Raw genomic sequence first — 15,783 nt, 5'->3', positions numbered from 1 at the left:
CTAATACCTACTTGAATACCTACTTGAATGCCTACTTGAATGAGTACTTGAATACCTACTTGAATGCCTGCTAATACCTGCTTCAATACCTGCTTTATTCCCTGCTAATACCTCCTTTAATATCTACTTTAATACCTATTTTAATTCTAACTTCCATACTTACATTAATATAGTAGCTATCATACTAATATGCAAGCCACCAAGCATAGCGAGGATTTAAGGCTAGTATATATATAGGTTACAGTGGGTGACTCAAATAACTTATTTCCAGGAAAAGAACAATTAGCACTACTTATTGAATGTAGCTGAAGTAATTAAATGATTTTAATATAATTCATTTTATATACTTCGTTCGGATATCTTTAGACCTACTTAACTACATAGTGGTTAGTTAGGGCAGAAGAGGAGGCCAAAATCCTTCCCGATTCAGAGCTTAAATTTCCTCCGCGGAATTTCGTCACCCCAACTGCAACCAACTACACCACGCTCCCTCAGCAACTAACAGCCATACAATACGTTTCTTAGCGCGCTTGCACCCCTTATATTTACGTCGTATAAAATCTAAAGAAAATGGCTGCATCAAAACCTCACATCGGTCGCGAACTGCTCGGCCGCGCGCACTCCCCCGAAACAACCGAGCAGCTCTTCACAGAGCGCATAAAGCAGAAACCCCTCTATCTACGTCCCACCTCCCCAACGCCCGAAGACAAGCGCTCGCGGCGTCGCCTCCAACGTCTCCGAAAGAAAGAGTACTACCTCCGCAAACAGAAGCCGAAGCCGCTCTCTGCGCGGGAGAAGCGCGAGTCGGGTCTCTATACTCTTCCCAAGGAGGAGTGCAAGTATGCGGTTTTTAAGGAACTGAATCAGATGTGGGTGGCGTATATGCAAGATATTCTGGATCTTGGAGCTGGTAGGAGGCCGCAACATGCTGGTAGTGGCAATGGCGCGTTGATCACGGCCCAGTCGCATGGGAGTAAATTGGTCAGTGCGGATTTCCATGGCGCGGAGGTAGAGGTTGTTAGGAGTCGGTGTGCAGGGAGGGTGGGTTTGAAGGGGATTGTGGTAAGGGATACCAAGTTTACGCTTATGATTGTGACGGAGAAGGATGAAGTGAAAAGTAAGTTTTGGGGGGGATCTTGCTTTGGTTACGGGCCCTGAAACTGACGCGAGCTGTTCTAGCTATCCCGAAAGAACAGACGATTTTTCGTTTTTATATTCCCTTACCGAAATCCCAAGACACAGAAGGCAATAACAACTCTGGAGATGATGGGAATGACGATACCAACAGCGAGAAACTCACCTTTGAACTTCATGGGAGTCAATTTCGACATCGGCCAGTCGATAGAGCCAATAAGAAATTTAAATGGCGCAACGTATACTATCTATAAGGCCATACTCTCGACCTGCCTCAATTGAGGTCCGACGATACGACTAAAGACCCTCCTCTACGCCTGCTTCTAGGGATATGAAACTTTTGTCTGTGATGCAGACTACCCTCGACTTCAGGAATTATTCCCGTCGCCTCGTATGAACCAAGGCTACTGCGAGCAACATGCATATGTTTTCCTGCCCGAAAACGAATCGGACTCAGTCAATGGAAGTCCATCGTTAGCTTCGAGAAGTAACACCAGGCGTTGAATTGATTCTTCCATACCCCTGACATAATTAACGGGCTGTGTTCAGAGCTTTTGATGCCAAAAAGAGCGCTACGGTGCTTTCTCCAAACTACGGATGTAATACAGACTTACACTCAATATGGACTAGGGAAGGGTATATTGAATTTTTAATTTGTCTGCTATGCAGGTCTGCACGGTTGTGAACGTCCGCTGCTTGAATTTGTTCAATACTGCTGATACCATTATTCATATATCCTGAAGTTACCTGGCTTGTAAATTCATTCTCAAAATTAGGCAATAAAACACATTGCACTAGAAATCCTGTGCATAGTTGTTTAAAGAGGAGTATTTTCAAATCCCGCGGCGCCGCAAAGCCGGTACTTCGGAGGCATTGCTGCTAGACAACTTCATCGAAGTGTAGCTCGTAGGATGAGGAGAGCGATTGCAAGGGGTATAATAATGGCCTATGAAAGACATATATCCCTTTTGCGCGTGTTGTTCCCTTTGGCGAAATAACATGGGAGATGGGGAAAGGTCAGTGAGACTGACGATCACATGCCCGCCCATTCGATACTGAAAGTTCTGACATTGTCGTTGGTATCGGGGGCCTTCTTAGCCCTTTTGTCAGCTCCTCCGATGAGGAAGCCTTTCTTTACACCGGTCCCCAGTCGGCCTCCAGCAATAATCTTCATCAAGTCCATTTCCTCATCCCACTCGGCAGAAACGACTAGGAAGTGGGAATGGAATCGCAGGGAATCACCGGGATATGCAAGATACTGGCAACCGAATCGAAGTCCCGGGGATAGAAAGTAGCCCTTAGAATGGAGGTGGGCGAAGAGCGGGTACGAGGAAGGCACTTCAGGGATAGGTAGTAGGTGTTCAGTAGGCGGCTGTTCGGGAAGAGGTGGATGAGATACTGCAGGAGTGATCCCCATGATGCTATCGACCGCAGCTAAAGTAGATGTACGTCGAGAAGATATTCGACTAGGTGTGGATGGTTGGCTGTCTTCAAAGAGAGACGTGACTGGATCGCCTTGGGGAGCGTCGGTAGCCTGCTCCTTCTGCTTCATTTTCTTTGCCTTTGCGGCCTTCTTTTCATCTATTTTCTTTAAGGCCTCTTCTCTTTGCCGCTCCTTCCGGCGATATTGCAGCTGCATAGTTTCGATACCCTGGGATTCTATTTCTTTGAGATACTGTTTGCGGTCTTCCTCCATTAGAGACTGCATTCCTTGCTTTTGAAAATTTACCTCATCTACAATGCAAGCTACGCCTTTTTCCACTAGGAGCCTTGCCTCTTCGGGCATCAGCTGTAATGGCAAGCCCATGAAGACATTTTGCTGCGGTACCTGGGGCAGGGTTCCAACCAGGACACCAGATATGTTGTGCTCGCGTCTCAGATATGTAGCCGCATCGACAGAGAAGATAAAATAATTACCCTCAATATACGATACTGGGATAGGCAAATTGGGTTCGGAGTCCATTTTCGATGAGATTGATCAAATATTCACTACTGCGATTGACGCAATGTTAGCGCTGGGCACAACAATGGGATGCTGATTCAAAGTTTGCATGAAAAGATCAAGTCATTTTTCAATACGTTTCTCAATCACATATGCTCTTTTAATGAGATTTATAAAGCGAGCTTCAGGGGATTGACAGATTATGTAGTTATATAATCATTTGATCTTTGAGGGTATCGGAGACAGTTCGTGAGACTTACCATTAGAGACAGGAAACATAATAGAAAAAAATCCTTCTTGAGTTTGTCCAGCAAGCCCACTTCTTTTTTAACAGAATGAGAGTGATTCTCAAAGTTTTGTGGGAGTGGAAGAAAATAAGAGAGAAATTTGGTGCGAAGAGCGTTCTTAAAAACTGGGAAGAAAAAAAAGTGGGGCGAAGCTTTTCCTAATTCAGGGAGCTCACTCCGGCAATCTGGATAGACCCAAACCGCAATCCGGTTCCCTTCGGCTCCCAGAGATGCTTGAAATTAGTTACCTAGTGCAGAGCAGAATCGGCACAACTATTATTGAAGGGAGCTTGGGTGCCTTGAGGTGGTAACTGTCGAGTCTCTTCGCTATGAATTTTTTTCTTCTGCTGTTTCTGGTGTTTTTTGCGCCTCTTATACTATTCATAGGTTTGTACCACCTCACCTATCTTGTCCTCGCTTCAATTTTATCGTTATTAACACTTCAAAGCATGGCTAGCTTTCTCATCCTGCTTAGGAGGTCACGTCCGTTCTTGGTTCACTGGAATCTCACGGGGATCGGGGCGTGACTACTATGGAAGGCAGTACCTTCGTACTATGGTCAATACTGGCCCCGCCATGTCCGAGCAAATCGAACTGGACAATATGCTGGTAGAATCCGACCATGAAGAATAATGGAGGATCTTTGATGCGCTGTCTTATCTGAGACAACAACAATATCGATTAGAATTCAAGGTCGGCCTTCCTCGGCATTCCATCCGAACGCGCCTTATCCTGTGCTTCTTTATCACCTTCAGCTGGCGGTAAACTGAAAGGTTTGATCTCAAATCTCTTCCTGCTGAGTGTGAACGCCCAATCCTGTCCAACATTCTGGTCGCTTCCACCACCGCGCTCGTGCAGCACCGGAAGCTTATGGGTCTTTAGCATGCCTTGTGGCGGTTCCTCATGGGATGTAGCAGCGCCTGACGTGGACAGCGCGTCTGATGAATGTGGAAAAGGGCATAGTTCGATAACACCATCGCTTAAAATTTCAATCCATCGCACGAGCCCCGACGACCGGGGAAAGAGAGAGAGCGGTAATGTGATCATGGCGGTGACGCGAGCTGTAGGCGAGCTCAACAACCCTCTTAGGGAATGAAGGAAGGGTAGGATATTTTCCGGTTGGCTGACTTCAGCTGGATAGAGCGTGGGATTAAGCAAGGAAGGGATTACGATTCGGTGGACTGTATTCGGTGGACTTGCGGCAATGGCAGACTGGAGTCTCTTCTGTACTGAGATAAGGACGGGCTCATTGGAGGGCATGATGGGTATATATGAGATGTTGCTTATAGAGGGATGAGTGAGACGCTTTGTGAGGTCGAACGCATGACAAAAGGCGGCTTGCTTGGGCGAGCTACCATCTGTAGTAGATGTACTTTGATCCCCCGGGGCCGTTGCAGGAACTGAACTTGTTAATACGAAATCAAGTAAAGCAAATCTGCATCTGCAGTGCGTAACCTACCTCTTGATCCTGCCACTCCGGCACCAAATTCACCTAGACGCTCATATCGCCAAGCAATCTTCATCCGCTCACTCTTTCGCTTATCTGATTTTTCATCTGCAGCATCCGCAGGGCCTATCAAGCCTGGCAGACTTCTTCCCCATTGTTCGGGCATTCCAATGACGTGAATCTTCTGGTCCTGCACAACACCTTCGGCAGCATAGTATCGTAGCAATGCACCCGCAAAATCAGTAGTCCCATTTTCCTCTACCAAAAGAATTTTCCCAAGAGGTAGCCCACCATGACCGGCTAAAAGATTGTCAAGCGATGGTGAACCAGTTGATGTTGTTGGCCGTCCATCATCGGGCGAGGGACGCACTCCGGGTGTCGCAGGTGGTGGAAGTGCAGCCGATTGCGTCTGCGCAGGGGAAATGGGTACGGATGTACGATCGCCTGTTGACAAGCCTAGATTTCTCTTGCGAAAAGACATTGTGTCTATAGTGATGGGATCATGAGGTTGGCGTTAAAATGAAATACCCTTTTTTTTTTTTTGGAAGATTTGTTGCGGGGCAGCTTCCGGAAGTAAAAGCGGCGGCGGTGGTGCGCTAAAAGCCAAGCAAAAAAAAAGCTCTCCTGCCTTCGCTGCGAATACAACCATCTTCCCGCACTGCACTACCTCGTCCGCCGCCATTCTCTGCCTCCATATCACTATTCCAAATCAGCTATTGGACTGTTACCCCCAGTGCGATCAAATAAATACATTAATTCCTCTTCCGCCTCCATAATCGCCACCATGTCGGACCCTTTACTCTTCGAGGACACCTTCACGATCACCGCGATCAATGCGCAGAAATATGACCGCGTGTCTCGCCTGAGCTGTACCTCCTCAGATTCGTTCACCACATTCACCCTTGACATCAACTCGGAGCTTTACCCGTGTGCAGTCGGCGAGTCTGTCTCCATGGCGCTCGCATCGACCCTCTCGCTTGATGGCAAGGAAGAAAAGAGCGGCTGGAGGGAAGTTGGAATGGGCGAGCAGAGCCTGGCAAATGACTACGATTATGTCTGCCATGGCAAAGTTTATCGATTTGAGGAGGGTTCATCTTCTGGAAACATGTAAGCTTTAAACCAGCAGGATTTGGACCCGTCTTTGCTGAAAGACTGGTCAATAATACCCAGCGTGGCTAACCTTTGATTGCGTATAGGGCGGTTTTTGTTTCCTTTGGTGGACTTTTGCTTTACCTCGAGGGTCCTTACAAGAAGCTCGCTCCTCTGAGGATAGACTACGTGTATCTGCTTCTCAAGAAATAGGAAAGAGGTAGCACCTCATTCATGGGCCTTTGCGCCCAGAAATTTGCGTCTAATTTTCTTTTGGCCCGGAACAAGTACAGATTCGCTTCACTCGCCTGAAACCGTGCCGGATAACCAGAAAAGTTTTGTTTTGCATTTATTGGATGCTTTAGTTGCAGCGTTGGCGTTTACTCGGCATCTGGGTCTATCACATAGAATATCAAATATATTCGAAAAACACATATTTATCACCATTGGCGTGTCTTTAATTTGCCGCATGTGAGGCGGTTGGGAATTCCAAGCGGCGGTGTATCTTTGTGATGATCTCCAGGAAGTCCTTCTCGTTCTCAGGAGTAATGATTCCATGGCGGATGAAGAAGTCAATGAGGACAACCGCGCAGTTGGGTTTGAACTCGCCATTCGCCAATGCCTTCTTAGTTTCGTCCACTGTAAACAAACAAAATTCCTCCACCTCGGAGTCGTTCGGCTTAGGAATAACATCCGCAGCGAGCTTCACGTCATAAACATACTCAACCTCCGGCTGCACAAGGCCGGTTTCACCTCCAGCACGACTATCCCGCACATAGGTATACGAGACACATCCGACAGAGGTCGCGTTAGCCCTGACAATATCCTCAGGGAGAGATGCTTCCTCCATAGCCTCGCGGACAAAACACTCAAACGGTTTTTCGCCGGTGCTCATTCCACCCGCCACGGTGTTGTCAAGCATCCCAGGATATGTCTGCTTCGTCTTCGACCGGCGAGGCACCCAGAGCCGCAGCCCCGTTGCATCTTCAACGTAGCAAGTGACGTGAATACCGTAAGAGACAATTCCAAAAAGCGGGCTGGCGCAGCGCTCCATCTCCAGAAGAAACTCCCCCGCGGGACCGTAGACAGGGTACATCTCATCGCGCCAACCTCTTAGAACCTCAAAACGGTCCTGTTTCACCGCTAAGGCGAGGGTTTGGGCCACAGCAGCACTTCGCGCTTCGGGGGTTGACCCCGCGACCAGGGTAACAGTTTGATCGGCGGAATCGACAACCCAGGATTCTTTGGGCCAGTCAAAGCGACTCACTACTTCATTCGTAATATATCCCAAATTCGAGCTGCAACCCTGGACTTTGAAGATGTGGTAATTTTTCAGGTGGGCTGTGTACGCCGCGGGGTTATCCTGATAATACGGGAATCTACAAAACTGTTAGGAAGCTGGAGACGTGCGGGTGGAGGGGGTGAAATAATTACGTGTTGCATTCATGGACCAGCTGGAGATTGGACTTTGACATTTTGATCTGCAATATCTAGAGAATGGAGGTGTATGGCAGTGCCTGCAGTTGCGGTGATGATGCCTGGGTTTGGTGCATGAAAACGCAGGCAATCTTCCGATTCTCACAACCCACAGCAGCGTTTCCAGCGGCACCGTGTCTATGCCCCATTGGGTAAACATCTTTGTTCGCCTTATTTGGGTTCATAAATAAGGAAAATGAAACATCTTTTAAGAGCTCCTTTATAATTCTGGAATCCCAAATCTTCACTACTTCTTGGAAACCCAAATACTCTGTGGGGGTTTCAAAAAGCTAACGAAACAAGAAACTGAGCCAAACTATTCATCATGATGAGAACCATACACTTTTTCAGATGAAGTTCGATAAGCCAGATCATCTGTGACATATGAAACAACCTCCTACTATCACGCATGCTTTTGAATCCCAAAGGTGATTTTATACCAGTGAAAAATTCCCCTGTTCTCAAGCCTCTTTTCGTCGAAAAAGGCACAACGGTCTCCTGCCCCTTCGGTAATATCCTTACCTCGATCAAAGTAAGTACAACAGAAGCCGGCAAAAGACCGACGAGTCGGAGAAGAAGAGCGTAAAGCGTCATAGCTACTTCTTTGCCGACCAGTATGGCAGTTCCCCCTCCAAGGTACTGCTCGGACGATAATTCTGATAAGCCACTAGCAGTCGCGACTTGCTTCATCAAGCCCAGAAGGAGTCCATGAACAAATGCAGGGACGGAAAGTTGCTTCCACCTTTGGGTTTCGTGGCGTATTGCGAAAGGCAAAAGTCCTGGAGGACGCACAGAGATCGTGCACTCTGTCCAAAGTAGATGAAGTTCACAAAGCAGCATGGATGCGATGGCATATGTCAGAGGCATTGTAAAAGTCCCTGGCAAAGCGACTTCTTGCAAGACGGCTCTAAGTGTATAATGGGTCACCTGGTAGATGACAGCCAGCTTCAGCCCTCTGAAGAACAGACGTATTCCGTCCTTCTCATACAGATTGCCAACTGCGGTAAAGATATTTCGGAAACTTGGCCTGTTTCTGAAGCTACCTTGCCTTGTGGGAGATAAAGCTGCATCCGTTCGAATACTTTCGAGGATCAACAACGTTGGCATTACATGGCCAAGCACGTACCGAATCTAGCAGATTTAGGATGAGCTCTTGAATTGGACCACAGAATAATCGGCCAAGCGTACTTACGAAGCCACTGAGGACCAGATGAATGAATATTGGGGCGAATATGAGCCAGTTTCCTTCCTTGACTGTTTGGGACGATATGAGGCTCTCGACGCCATCAAGTAACTTGCCATCACCACCTGGGGTAAGTAGAGTCGTGAGTGCATGGGAAGCAAACCTGACAGGGAATTTGGGGATCGGCACGAAAGCCATTTACAGTTTAGGAAGAGTATATGCCACAGACAAGGGGAGTGAGGAGAAATGAAGTGCTCGATCAGACGGGTAAAGTTGAGATTAGGTGAAATTGAGGCCTTTGGTGTATGACTACGTGTTATCTTTAAGAGAGTAAGCAGCTGTAATATCAGAATCAAGGGCAAGAATATAATATCTTTATTCTTTAGAAGTATATGGCTAGCTTTTTTTTTCTTTCTCTTTTTCTTTCTAGAATTGCGAAAACTACCTAATAATTTATTTGTCCTAAGACAGCACAGCATAAACTACTATCTATATTGACTGAAAATAGAATCAGAACAGCGGCTTCTTGAGTACCTAGATCAAACCTCCTGTTATATAGGGGGGAACGCACTTATGCTATTCTTATCATCCAGGTGAGTCCCAGGGTATGATTCGTGGTAGCGGACCTAGGGATTGTTTTACCAATTATTAGGGTATATCATCCCTCCTCATGGCAAAGTGCGAGTTGGTATATAAAGTCATGTCGAAACCCGCCAGAAAAAAAAAAAAAACTAATTACCTCGTCTTTTCCAAATCTATACGTTTGCAACTGCAATCCATTCCCACAAAAGAAAACACAACACATAATGGAATCCGCAAAGCCTCGAACGGCTCCCATTGTCTACCATGCAGACACGATCTCCAAAATGTCTCCTGAATCTTTCCCAAACCCTAACCACGGGCAATGTACATGGCATACGCTCTTCTCTCAGCCTCAAACACCCAGGAGCGATATGTGCGCTGGAATTGCGCATTGCCCTCCATATTTGGGTCATCTCTGCCGACACCGCCATAAACAAGCTGAGATCTATTATATCACTAAAGGAAGAGGACGGGTTTTTGTCGATGGAGAGACACATTCTGTATTGCCGGGCTCGGTGATATTCATTCCTGGGGATGCAGAGCATGGCATTGCGAACGAGAGCGCAGAACCATTGGAGTGGTTTTACGTGTTCCCCGCGGCCTCCTTCGAAGATATCTAATATAGATTCAGCGAGAACGACAAGATTAAGTCCAGCCGTCACCAGGTTGCGCCCATGTGCTCGTCTCATTTTTCAAGAAGCACCGATGTGTGTGGTTGGCCGATTCAGGTGCCGACTTGTCCCAACTTACGCCTTTACATGGGGAATTGGTGAAGAAGGCGTTGTACTCCACGCACTTTGCCAGACAAGCTGTCATAGAATCCGTCGTCAGGTCTTGGAAATTGTCGGCGGTAATCGTAGTACTGGAACAGCTAGAGGGAGAGCACAAATCAATATCGCAAATGATGGTAAAGGATCTGCTATTGGTTTCGACGGTTGTGTCATTTGCGCAACCTGTTGCAGTTGGTGTCGGTGTCGATGTCGATGTCGATGCAGTCGAGGAAGCGCTGTCTGATTGTAAAGGTGCGGATTTACAGCGTTGTAACTTAAAAGGGAAAGAGCAGTCACGAGGTATAAACCCTTATCGATAAGGGCAACGCATGATTTCGTCACTCTGATTTTCTCCGAGATTCCATCATAGAGTCTGGAATCACCAGGAACCCTCGGAGCTTTCCAGTAGCTGCTAAGCTTTCAATTATGCACCTCAATCGCGCTCCGGCTTAAGTATATACTTTTGATATAAGGACCTGCCGTCTCCAAACAGCATAATACCATTTACATGCTCATATTCTAGTCCGCTACCCCTCATCCCTCTCGCCCCGCCATGTTCTCCGTCATTATCCCGGGCCGACCATGCCTGACCGACATTGTCGCAGTCGATTCACAGCCCAATGGCCAGGCCACAAAGTTCGCATTCAATATCCCTTATAATCCATACTTTACGGAGATTGTGGTATTCTGTCTCCCGGGAACAGTCCTACCTCAAGACACCGCAGCCGCGATTTACATCCAGTACCCTGGCTCGGACTTCCGCTTCATCGGCGCCCTGGCAAACGAAAAACCCTCCGCAGTGATCAAAGTAAACACACCACGACGGACAGAAGCGCAGGATGAAGACCAAATGCTTGATGATGGGACATCGGGTAACACCGCGAACAGCGCTATGGTGACATTAGGGATATCGCTTGAGCCGGTGCAGGTGGTTGCGCCGCAGCTTGCTTCTCTAGAAGCTGCAGAGAAGTCGGGGGCAACAAGTACATCGACAGAGCTTGTTCGACAAACGCCGCAGCAGAAGGGAATGACTACGAAAGTTCTCGCGCAGCGAATTGTTGGGAATGCGTTCAATTTCTTGGCGAGCTTTGCCTCGTCGGATCCCTCGAATAAGGGCCAGGAGGTTGTTCCGCTGAAGGCGTTCCAGGATTGGTGGACGAAGTTCGAACGCCGCGTGAATATGGATCCGACGTTTTTGGAACGCGAGGACCCGAGAGCCTCGGGTTAAACCTCTTTTTGCGTGCTGGAATTTCAATTTAATATACCTCGTTATATGTCAGAAATATGCGCCTGTAGGGGCGTTGACGGAAATATTTATAATGTATTTAGAAACTGTCGGTCCGTATTTTTTAGGTTCGCAGACCATATGATTGGATACAAATCCATCCCCGTTTAAATTATGAATGTGTCTTCTTAATATGCAAAGTTCGCTCTAAACAACGGTCTATCCCGAAGCCACAATTCCCGTGGCGACCTTATTGCTCGAGAAGGAATTTCAAAAAGGCAACGCCAATAGCCACGCCATCGTGTGGCTTTCCTGCTCTAATTAGCGCATCCTCAGCTTGCTCCTTGGAGAAAATACCCCCTTCCGCTCTTAACGTGACAATCTCAGAGACTATATCCTCCCGGAACTCCGGGTGACCCTGGACTGTAATGAAGCATCCAGGCAAATACATTCCCTGCACCTCACAGCGCGGGGAATGACCCAGTGGAATAACATGAGCGGGATAGGCGTGCACAATATCCCGATGCATTTGTTGGATTCTCTACATCAGGCACACCTGTCAGCCATTTCCCCAATAAATACGAATTGCGCAATATGAATCCGCGAATGTCATTACAACACACGTCAGAGATATCGCAAAACGTAAAACATACCATCTTCTCAAGCCCAAACAATCTCTTCCCCTGCTCTGTCAAATCCACATCACACACAGCAATCTCCCAGCCGGCGTCATTCCGCCCAACCCGAACCCCCATAGCCCGCGCGATAATCTGGTGCCCGAAGCAAATACCCAGGATCTTAACCCGGGGGTCGTCGATGGCCTTCCTAGTGAAATCCACCAACTTCAGAATCCACGGGTGGTCTTCGAACGAATTATGTTCTGAGTTTGGGCGTGTCAGCGCAGCTCGCCCTGCACGGTGGATTTGACATGGCATGGGGATCGAGCATACTTGACCCTGTCAGCAGGATGGCATCTACATCTTCCAGGTCCGGGTATTCCTGGGCTGTGACGACGTCGTAACGCGAGATATCCAGCCCGGACTCCGGGTCTAATTCTTCGGGCTGCCCGAGAGCATGCGCGCTCTCGTGGAGAAGCTTAGAGAATACACCGTAGTAGCCTCCGTATTTGGCGTTGCTCTGCGTCGCTGGGGTGTCGCATTCAAGCACGGCGATGCGGAGCGGGGGACGACGCATTTCGGGAGGAATCAACTGTGCAAGTGTGTGTTATAAACGGGTGAAAGGATGTCTGTGTGAAGAATGGGTTCTTTAGGGAGGAGGAGGAGGAAGAGGAGGAAGTAGTGCTGGCCGTCTAGAAATTACTTTCAATTCACAAAGAAGAAAAGAGATATATAATAGGATCGAGAATTGGAGGTCAAGGATGATTGACCACCACCATCCTGCACCGGGCGTTCCTTATCAGCCGCCACTTTGCGGAAATGGCCCTGTAAAGTTACCGGAAAAGCACGTTTGGCGGAGCGATCCAGTCCACGCCCACACTATAAATTTACTCCACATTTAAACACCATCTGTTATTATTGGTGTGAACTCCGTTAGGTACTCTAGATAGGCTTCCAATATGTAAAGAAGTGCGCTCTGGCTCCTGGGACCGCGGTTGTGGAGTGTGGGAGTGGATGGTTGCCGCGCTGCATGCGCGCCCACTTGTACCTTTTGGAACCTGGCCTCAGAGTATAATTGGAATTGAAAGGCAGGGTTTCTGTTATTAAAGCTTATTTCTATTTTGTACTCTTGGGGGTGGGGGAACCACAAGTTTAAAATATTATATTTTATCTTTTACACCATCATGGTTCTGAATCAAACTTTTGCCATAATCTATGGAGAACTTCAAATGTATCCATCTATCCACATAGATGCCGAGAGGTGGGTGCTTACATGACGCTCGAGATGCTAACGAGGTAAACATCATGAGCAATTACGGATCAATTTCAATCCTTGCTTCCCAGACGAGGTAGACGCAGCCGGAAATGCATTATAAGCATAAGGGCAGCGCAGAAAGCCGCAGAGAGAAAGGTCAAACGAAGAGCCGATGCATACGCGCCAATCACTAGCGATGTTAGATCTTGGGTATTCACGCACAATGATATGAAAAGATGCGCATACCTTGAGACTTGTGGAGTGGATCTAGTCCAGCAATCGCATGAACGGATTTACGAACAAGCTGGATCACAGCTTCTTTGTCGGGGCCTGTCACTCTCTCTTCCAACTGATAAACCAAGGTATTCTGGAAAATCCAACTGCTGGTAGCCACACCCATAACTGATCCAAGATTTCTAAACAGCCCCAAAGTTGTCGTCGCGACTGCTTGTTCCTCCTGGTCACTTGTCGCAAGCACAGAGACCATCAGCGACGGGAAGGCGAACCCTTGGCCCAGACTTGTAAGGGAGACACAAATCATAGCGACTACATCAGGAGTGTCGACGCCTATTCTCGAGGCAGCGTAACCACCGATAAGGAGAAATACATCACCAATCATCACCGTGGGCTTGAGGCGTTTCGACCAGGTAATTATAAACCCAGTCGCAACGCTGGATATCGTCACTGCGATTGTGGATGCGACCAGCCTGAGACCTGAGTCGGTTGGACTGGCCAATTTGACAGCCTGAAAATACAACGGGGTATTGAAGATCATTGTATTGCAGGCAATAGATCCAAAGAAATTCCCGAAAATGAGACTCGCGCGGGGTTCCTTCGATAACAATGATATTGGCATGACCGCTCGTTCCACTCGTCGTTCATAAGGGATGAAAACTAGTGCTAGGACGACTGATACAACCAAGGACGAAATCACAAGGGGATGAGACCAGCTCAAAACATTACCGCCAAGGTTTAAACCCATGATCAAAGATGTAACACTTAGGACCAAAAGTGCGGACCCGACGAGGTCGATGCTTTTGATGAGCTGGAAAACGGTCATTTGGTCTTTGTGCTGACTCTTCAAGCCCAGATCGGCGGGTGTTGTCCAGGCAGCGACTATAAAATAGACGAAGATGAATGGTAATTGCACGAAGAACGCACCTCTCCATCCCACTTGATCGCACAGGTACCCACCGAACGCAAGACCCAGGGAGCCACCCGTTCCGAGGCAGAGATTGACATATGACTGATAGATACCGCGATACTCTATGCGAACCAAATCGCTGGAGAGTATCATTCCCATTGAAAACACCCCACCAGCCCCAAGGCCACAGAGGGCACGAGCGGCGATAAAACTGCCGATACTTTGAGCCATTGCGCACCACGCTGTAGTGACAAAAAAGACAAAGATCGCAAACAAATATACGGGTCTCCTACCGAAGGTATCGGAGACCCGCCCAAACAGAGGAAGGAATGCCGTGGAAGTCAGCAGGAAAGAAGTTGAAAGCCACGAGGCTGAGTTCGAGGCATGGAAATGAGACGTGATCACAGGGTGGCTTGAGGCCATCAGGGTTGAGTCGAAGCACCCAATTAAATACCCCATTAGAACACCACTGAAGATAAGCCAAAATCTCATGGGAGAGACATTAATGAACCGCGAGGCATAGCCAGATGTGGCCGCATTTTGAGCGTCCGGAAGCGCTTTGTTATTCGCCGTCGCAGGAACGACTATTTCTATAGCCGGCTCGACCTGGAGTCCTTGTGGTATTGAACTCACTCTTGAGAGATCTAGCAAACCCGCTTCCTCTTCTGTAGAGCAAATTGTGGATGAGGAGGAGGTTGTTCCGTCCTCTATGTCCCTACAGGGCTCATCCGAGTATAATGGACGACCGGAGTCATTCCCCAACAAGGGAGTTGATTCATTTGCATTGGAATATGGCGGCCGTAAGAGGGAGAATGAATCTTCATCGGTGGATAGGGCGACACTCATAATCAACAGAACTCCAACAAAAGGAAGTGAATACGGGACTCGAGGCGAAGAACAACCGGTATGGAGAATAGCTGTTGTCTGACAAGCTCTGGGAAATTGGAACTGACAGTGGAAAGAGGGGAAATTGTGTTGATAAGAAGTGCTTGGGATCGTGCAGGTGACTATTGTCCCAAGGCTGAGAAATCTGTATATTCGTGCATCAAACACTAATGCACAGGATTCTGACAAGGCTCAAAACCAAAATGGTGCGGTAGTTTCCAGTATCCGGGGATCCCTTGATCATGAAGAGCCTTCTTCAATTCTTCACAATCTGATTCAAACCAGTCCTTCTCAGGGGTTCTCTTGGTTTCTTTCGTGATATGTGCAGACCATTTTTGTCGATGCATGAAGGACGCAGGAAAAACCTCTCTGCGCCTCACTGTGCTTACCCCTCCACCCTCGGGAACCGGGACTTGGTCGCCTGCGATTCTTTTTGAAGTCTACTCCATACCTAGGGACTGGATCAATCCACTACGGCCCGATTTCGGACTTTCTCTGTAACAGTTCTGCCTCTTTCCTGATTGGCCCGAAGGCTATAACCTCCTAGAGCCGCAACTAGGTAGGTACAGTCATATTGGCTGCTGTTTACCATAAGTTAACATTCCTGGCAGTCAAATGCCACCAAGCTGAAGCTATTTATTTCCCTAAATCCCATTTTGATGATGAGGTCGTGTATTCGACAGACTCATGTTTTCTTTCCGATATATAGTTGATGCAGATCAACTGGCAGACTGCCTTTCCCGGTTT

At 47.8% G+C, this 15,783-nt stretch overlaps 11 protein-coding genes across 11 annotated transcripts; 5 read left to right on the top strand and 6 right to left on the bottom strand.

The window, feature by feature from the left end:
- The first annotated feature begins 474 nt into the window (after positions 1-474).
- Positions 475-1,885, top strand: P175DRAFT_0472623 (RNase P/RNase MRP complex subunit). Its single transcript, XM_040895134.1, has 2 exons — positions 475-1,117; positions 1,180-1,885. The coding sequence occupies exons 1-2, from the start codon at positions 571-573 to the stop codon at positions 1,386-1,388; spliced, it is 756 nt and encodes a 251-aa protein (XP_040756771.1). The 5' UTR covers positions 475-570; the 3' UTR covers positions 1,389-1,885.
- A 282-nt stretch (positions 1,886-2,167) lies between these two features.
- Positions 2,168-3,097, bottom strand: P175DRAFT_0506841 (tRNA splicing endonuclease subunit SEN34; the record flags this gene model as incomplete). Its single annotated transcript, XM_040898225.1, has 1 exon — positions 2,168-3,097. One exon carries the CDS (start codon positions 3,095-3,097, stop codon positions 2,168-2,170), a length of 930 nt encoding a protein of 309 aa, XP_040756770.1.
- Positions 3,098-3,810: 713 nt separating this feature from the next.
- P175DRAFT_0426628 (uncharacterized protein) lies at positions 3,811-3,996 on the top strand (the record flags this gene model as incomplete). Its single annotated transcript, XM_040893188.1, has 1 exon — positions 3,811-3,996. A coding segment is annotated over one exon (186 nt), but the record flags the coding sequence as incomplete, so codon positions are not given.
- P175DRAFT_077179 (elongator complex protein 4) lies at positions 3,968-5,323 on the bottom strand. The gene is made up of 2 exons (XM_040901092.1): positions 4,823-5,323; positions 3,968-4,763 (listed from the first exon to the last, which is right to left on the bottom strand). Exons 1-2 carry the CDS (start codon positions 5,289-5,291, stop codon positions 4,045-4,047), a joined length of 1,188 nt encoding a protein of 395 aa, XP_040756768.1. The 5' UTR covers positions 5,292-5,323; the 3' UTR covers positions 3,968-4,044.
- Positions 5,324-5,445: 122 nt separating this feature from the next.
- Positions 5,446-6,234, top strand: P175DRAFT_077163 (DNA-directed RNA polymerase core subunit RPB8). The gene is made up of 2 exons (XM_040901091.1): positions 5,446-5,917; positions 6,007-6,234. Exons 1-2 carry the CDS (start codon positions 5,595-5,597, stop codon positions 6,110-6,112), a joined length of 429 nt encoding a protein of 142 aa, XP_040756767.1. The 5' UTR covers positions 5,446-5,594; the 3' UTR covers positions 6,113-6,234.
- On the bottom strand, positions 6,129-7,448 carry P175DRAFT_0472613 (thiamine pyrophosphokinase-related protein). The gene is made up of 2 exons (XM_040895133.1): positions 7,334-7,448; positions 6,129-7,278 (listed from the first exon to the last, which is right to left on the bottom strand). Exons 1-2 carry the CDS (start codon positions 7,372-7,374, stop codon positions 6,357-6,359), a joined length of 963 nt encoding a protein of 320 aa, XP_040756766.1. The 5' UTR covers positions 7,375-7,448; the 3' UTR covers positions 6,129-6,356.
- An 86-nt stretch (positions 7,449-7,534) lies between these two features.
- On the bottom strand, positions 7,535-8,913 carry P175DRAFT_077158 (uncharacterized protein). Its single transcript, XM_040901090.1, has one exon. It carries the CDS (start codon positions 8,480-8,482, stop codon positions 7,658-7,660), a length of 825 nt encoding a protein of 274 aa, XP_040756765.1. The 5' UTR covers positions 8,483-8,913; the 3' UTR covers positions 7,535-7,657.
- A 4-nt stretch (positions 8,914-8,917) lies between these two features.
- P175DRAFT_0498491 (uncharacterized protein) lies at positions 8,918-10,103 on the top strand. Its single transcript, XM_040896516.1, has one exon. The coding sequence runs from the start codon at positions 9,365-9,367 to the stop codon at positions 9,758-9,760; it is 396 nt and encodes a 131-aa protein (XP_040756764.1). The 5' UTR covers positions 8,918-9,364; the 3' UTR covers positions 9,761-10,103.
- Positions 10,104-10,293: 190 nt separating this feature from the next.
- Positions 10,294-11,313, top strand: P175DRAFT_0498490 (OPI10 family protein). The gene has a single exon (XM_040896515.1). It carries the CDS (start codon positions 10,464-10,466, stop codon positions 11,136-11,138), a length of 675 nt encoding a protein of 224 aa, XP_040756763.1. The 5' UTR covers positions 10,294-10,463; the 3' UTR covers positions 11,139-11,313.
- Positions 11,218-12,547, bottom strand: P175DRAFT_0498489 (type 1 glutamine amidotransferase). Its single transcript, XM_040896514.1, has 3 exons — positions 12,086-12,547; positions 11,789-12,015; positions 11,218-11,676 (listed from the first exon to the last, which is right to left on the bottom strand). Exons 1-3 carry the CDS (start codon positions 12,327-12,329, stop codon positions 11,386-11,388), a joined length of 762 nt encoding a protein of 253 aa, XP_040756762.1. The 5' UTR covers positions 12,330-12,547; the 3' UTR covers positions 11,218-11,385.
- Positions 12,548-12,897: 350 nt separating this feature from the next.
- Positions 12,898-15,430, bottom strand: P175DRAFT_0472603 (putative MFS multidrug transporter). Its single transcript, XM_040895132.1, has 2 exons — positions 13,254-15,430; positions 12,898-13,197 (listed from the first exon to the last, which is right to left on the bottom strand). The coding sequence occupies exons 1-2, from the start codon at positions 14,995-14,997 to the stop codon at positions 13,079-13,081; spliced, it is 1,863 nt and encodes a 620-aa protein (XP_040756761.1). The 5' UTR covers positions 14,998-15,430; the 3' UTR covers positions 12,898-13,078.
- Between the last annotated feature and the right edge of the window lie 353 nt (positions 15,431-15,783).

This window comes from Aspergillus ochraceoroseus (assembly GCF_002846915.1).
Source record: "Aspergillus ochraceoroseus IBT 24754 chromosome Unknown P175scaffold_1, whole genome shotgun sequence".
In the NCBI taxonomy this organism is placed as follows: Eukaryota; Fungi; Ascomycota; class Eurotiomycetes; order Eurotiales; family Aspergillaceae; genus Aspergillus; species Aspergillus ochraceoroseus.
The sequence above is the reverse complement of the archived record's forward strand: the minus strand, read 5'-3'. Positions and strand labels throughout refer to the sequence as shown.

Bases quoted from the DNA above. Each gene is read 5' to 3' on its own strand.
- P175DRAFT_0498490 (XM_040896515.1), top strand. From the start codon at position 10,464: ATGTTCTCCGTCATTATCCCGGGCCGACCATGCCTGACCGACATTGTC.
- P175DRAFT_0472603 (XM_040895132.1), bottom strand. From the start codon at position 14,997: ATGAGTGTCGCCCTATCCACCGATGAAGATTCATTCTCCCTCTTACGG. The intron at 13,198-13,253 runs GTATGCGCATCT...TAACATCGCTAG, and splicing joins TCCACTCCACAAGTCTCAAG to TGATTGGCGCGTATGCATCG.
- P175DRAFT_077163 (XM_040901091.1), top strand. From the start codon at position 5,595: ATGTCGGACCCTTTACTCTTCGAGGACACCTTCACGATCACCGCGATC. The intron at 5,918-6,006 runs GTAAGCTTTAAA...GATTGCGTATAG, and splicing joins GGTTCATCTTCTGGAAACAT to GGCGGTTTTTGTTTCCTTTG.
- P175DRAFT_0472623 (XM_040895134.1), top strand. From the start codon at position 571: ATGGCTGCATCAAAACCTCACATCGGTCGCGAACTGCTCGGCCGCGCG. The intron at 1,118-1,179 runs GTAAGTTTTGGG...GAGCTGTTCTAG, and splicing joins GGAGAAGGATGAAGTGAAAA to CTATCCCGAAAGAACAGACG.
- P175DRAFT_0498489 (XM_040896514.1), bottom strand. From the start codon at position 12,329: ATGCGTCGTCCCCCGCTCCGCATCGCCGTGCTTGAATGCGACACCCCA. The intron at 12,016-12,085 runs GTATGCTCGATC...GCCCAAACTCAG, and splicing joins CATCCTGCTGACAGGGTCAA to AACATAATTCGTTCGAAGAC. The intron at 11,677-11,788 runs GTATGTTTTACG...TGCCTGATGTAG, and splicing joins TGTTTGGGCTTGAGAAGATG to AGAATCCAACAAATGCATCG.
- P175DRAFT_0498491 (XM_040896516.1), top strand. From the start codon at position 9,365: ATGGAATCCGCAAAGCCTCGAACGGCTCCCATTGTCTACCATGCAGAC.
- P175DRAFT_077158 (XM_040901090.1), bottom strand. From the start codon at position 8,482: ATGCCAACGTTGTTGATCCTCGAAAGTATTCGAACGGATGCAGCTTTA.
- P175DRAFT_077179 (XM_040901092.1), bottom strand. From the start codon at position 5,291: ATGTCTTTTCGCAAGAGAAATCTAGGCTTGTCAACAGGCGATCGTACA. The intron at 4,764-4,822 runs GTAGGTTACGCA...TAACAAGTTCAG, and splicing joins CGGAGTGGCAGGATCAAGAG to TTCCTGCAACGGCCCCGGGG.
- P175DRAFT_0472613 (XM_040895133.1), bottom strand. From the start codon at position 7,374: ATGTCAAAGTCCAATCTCCAGCTGGTCCATGAATGCAACAC. The intron at 7,279-7,333 runs GTAATTATTTCA...ACAGTTTTGTAG, and splicing joins CTGGTCCATGAATGCAACAC to ATTCCCGTATTATCAGGATA.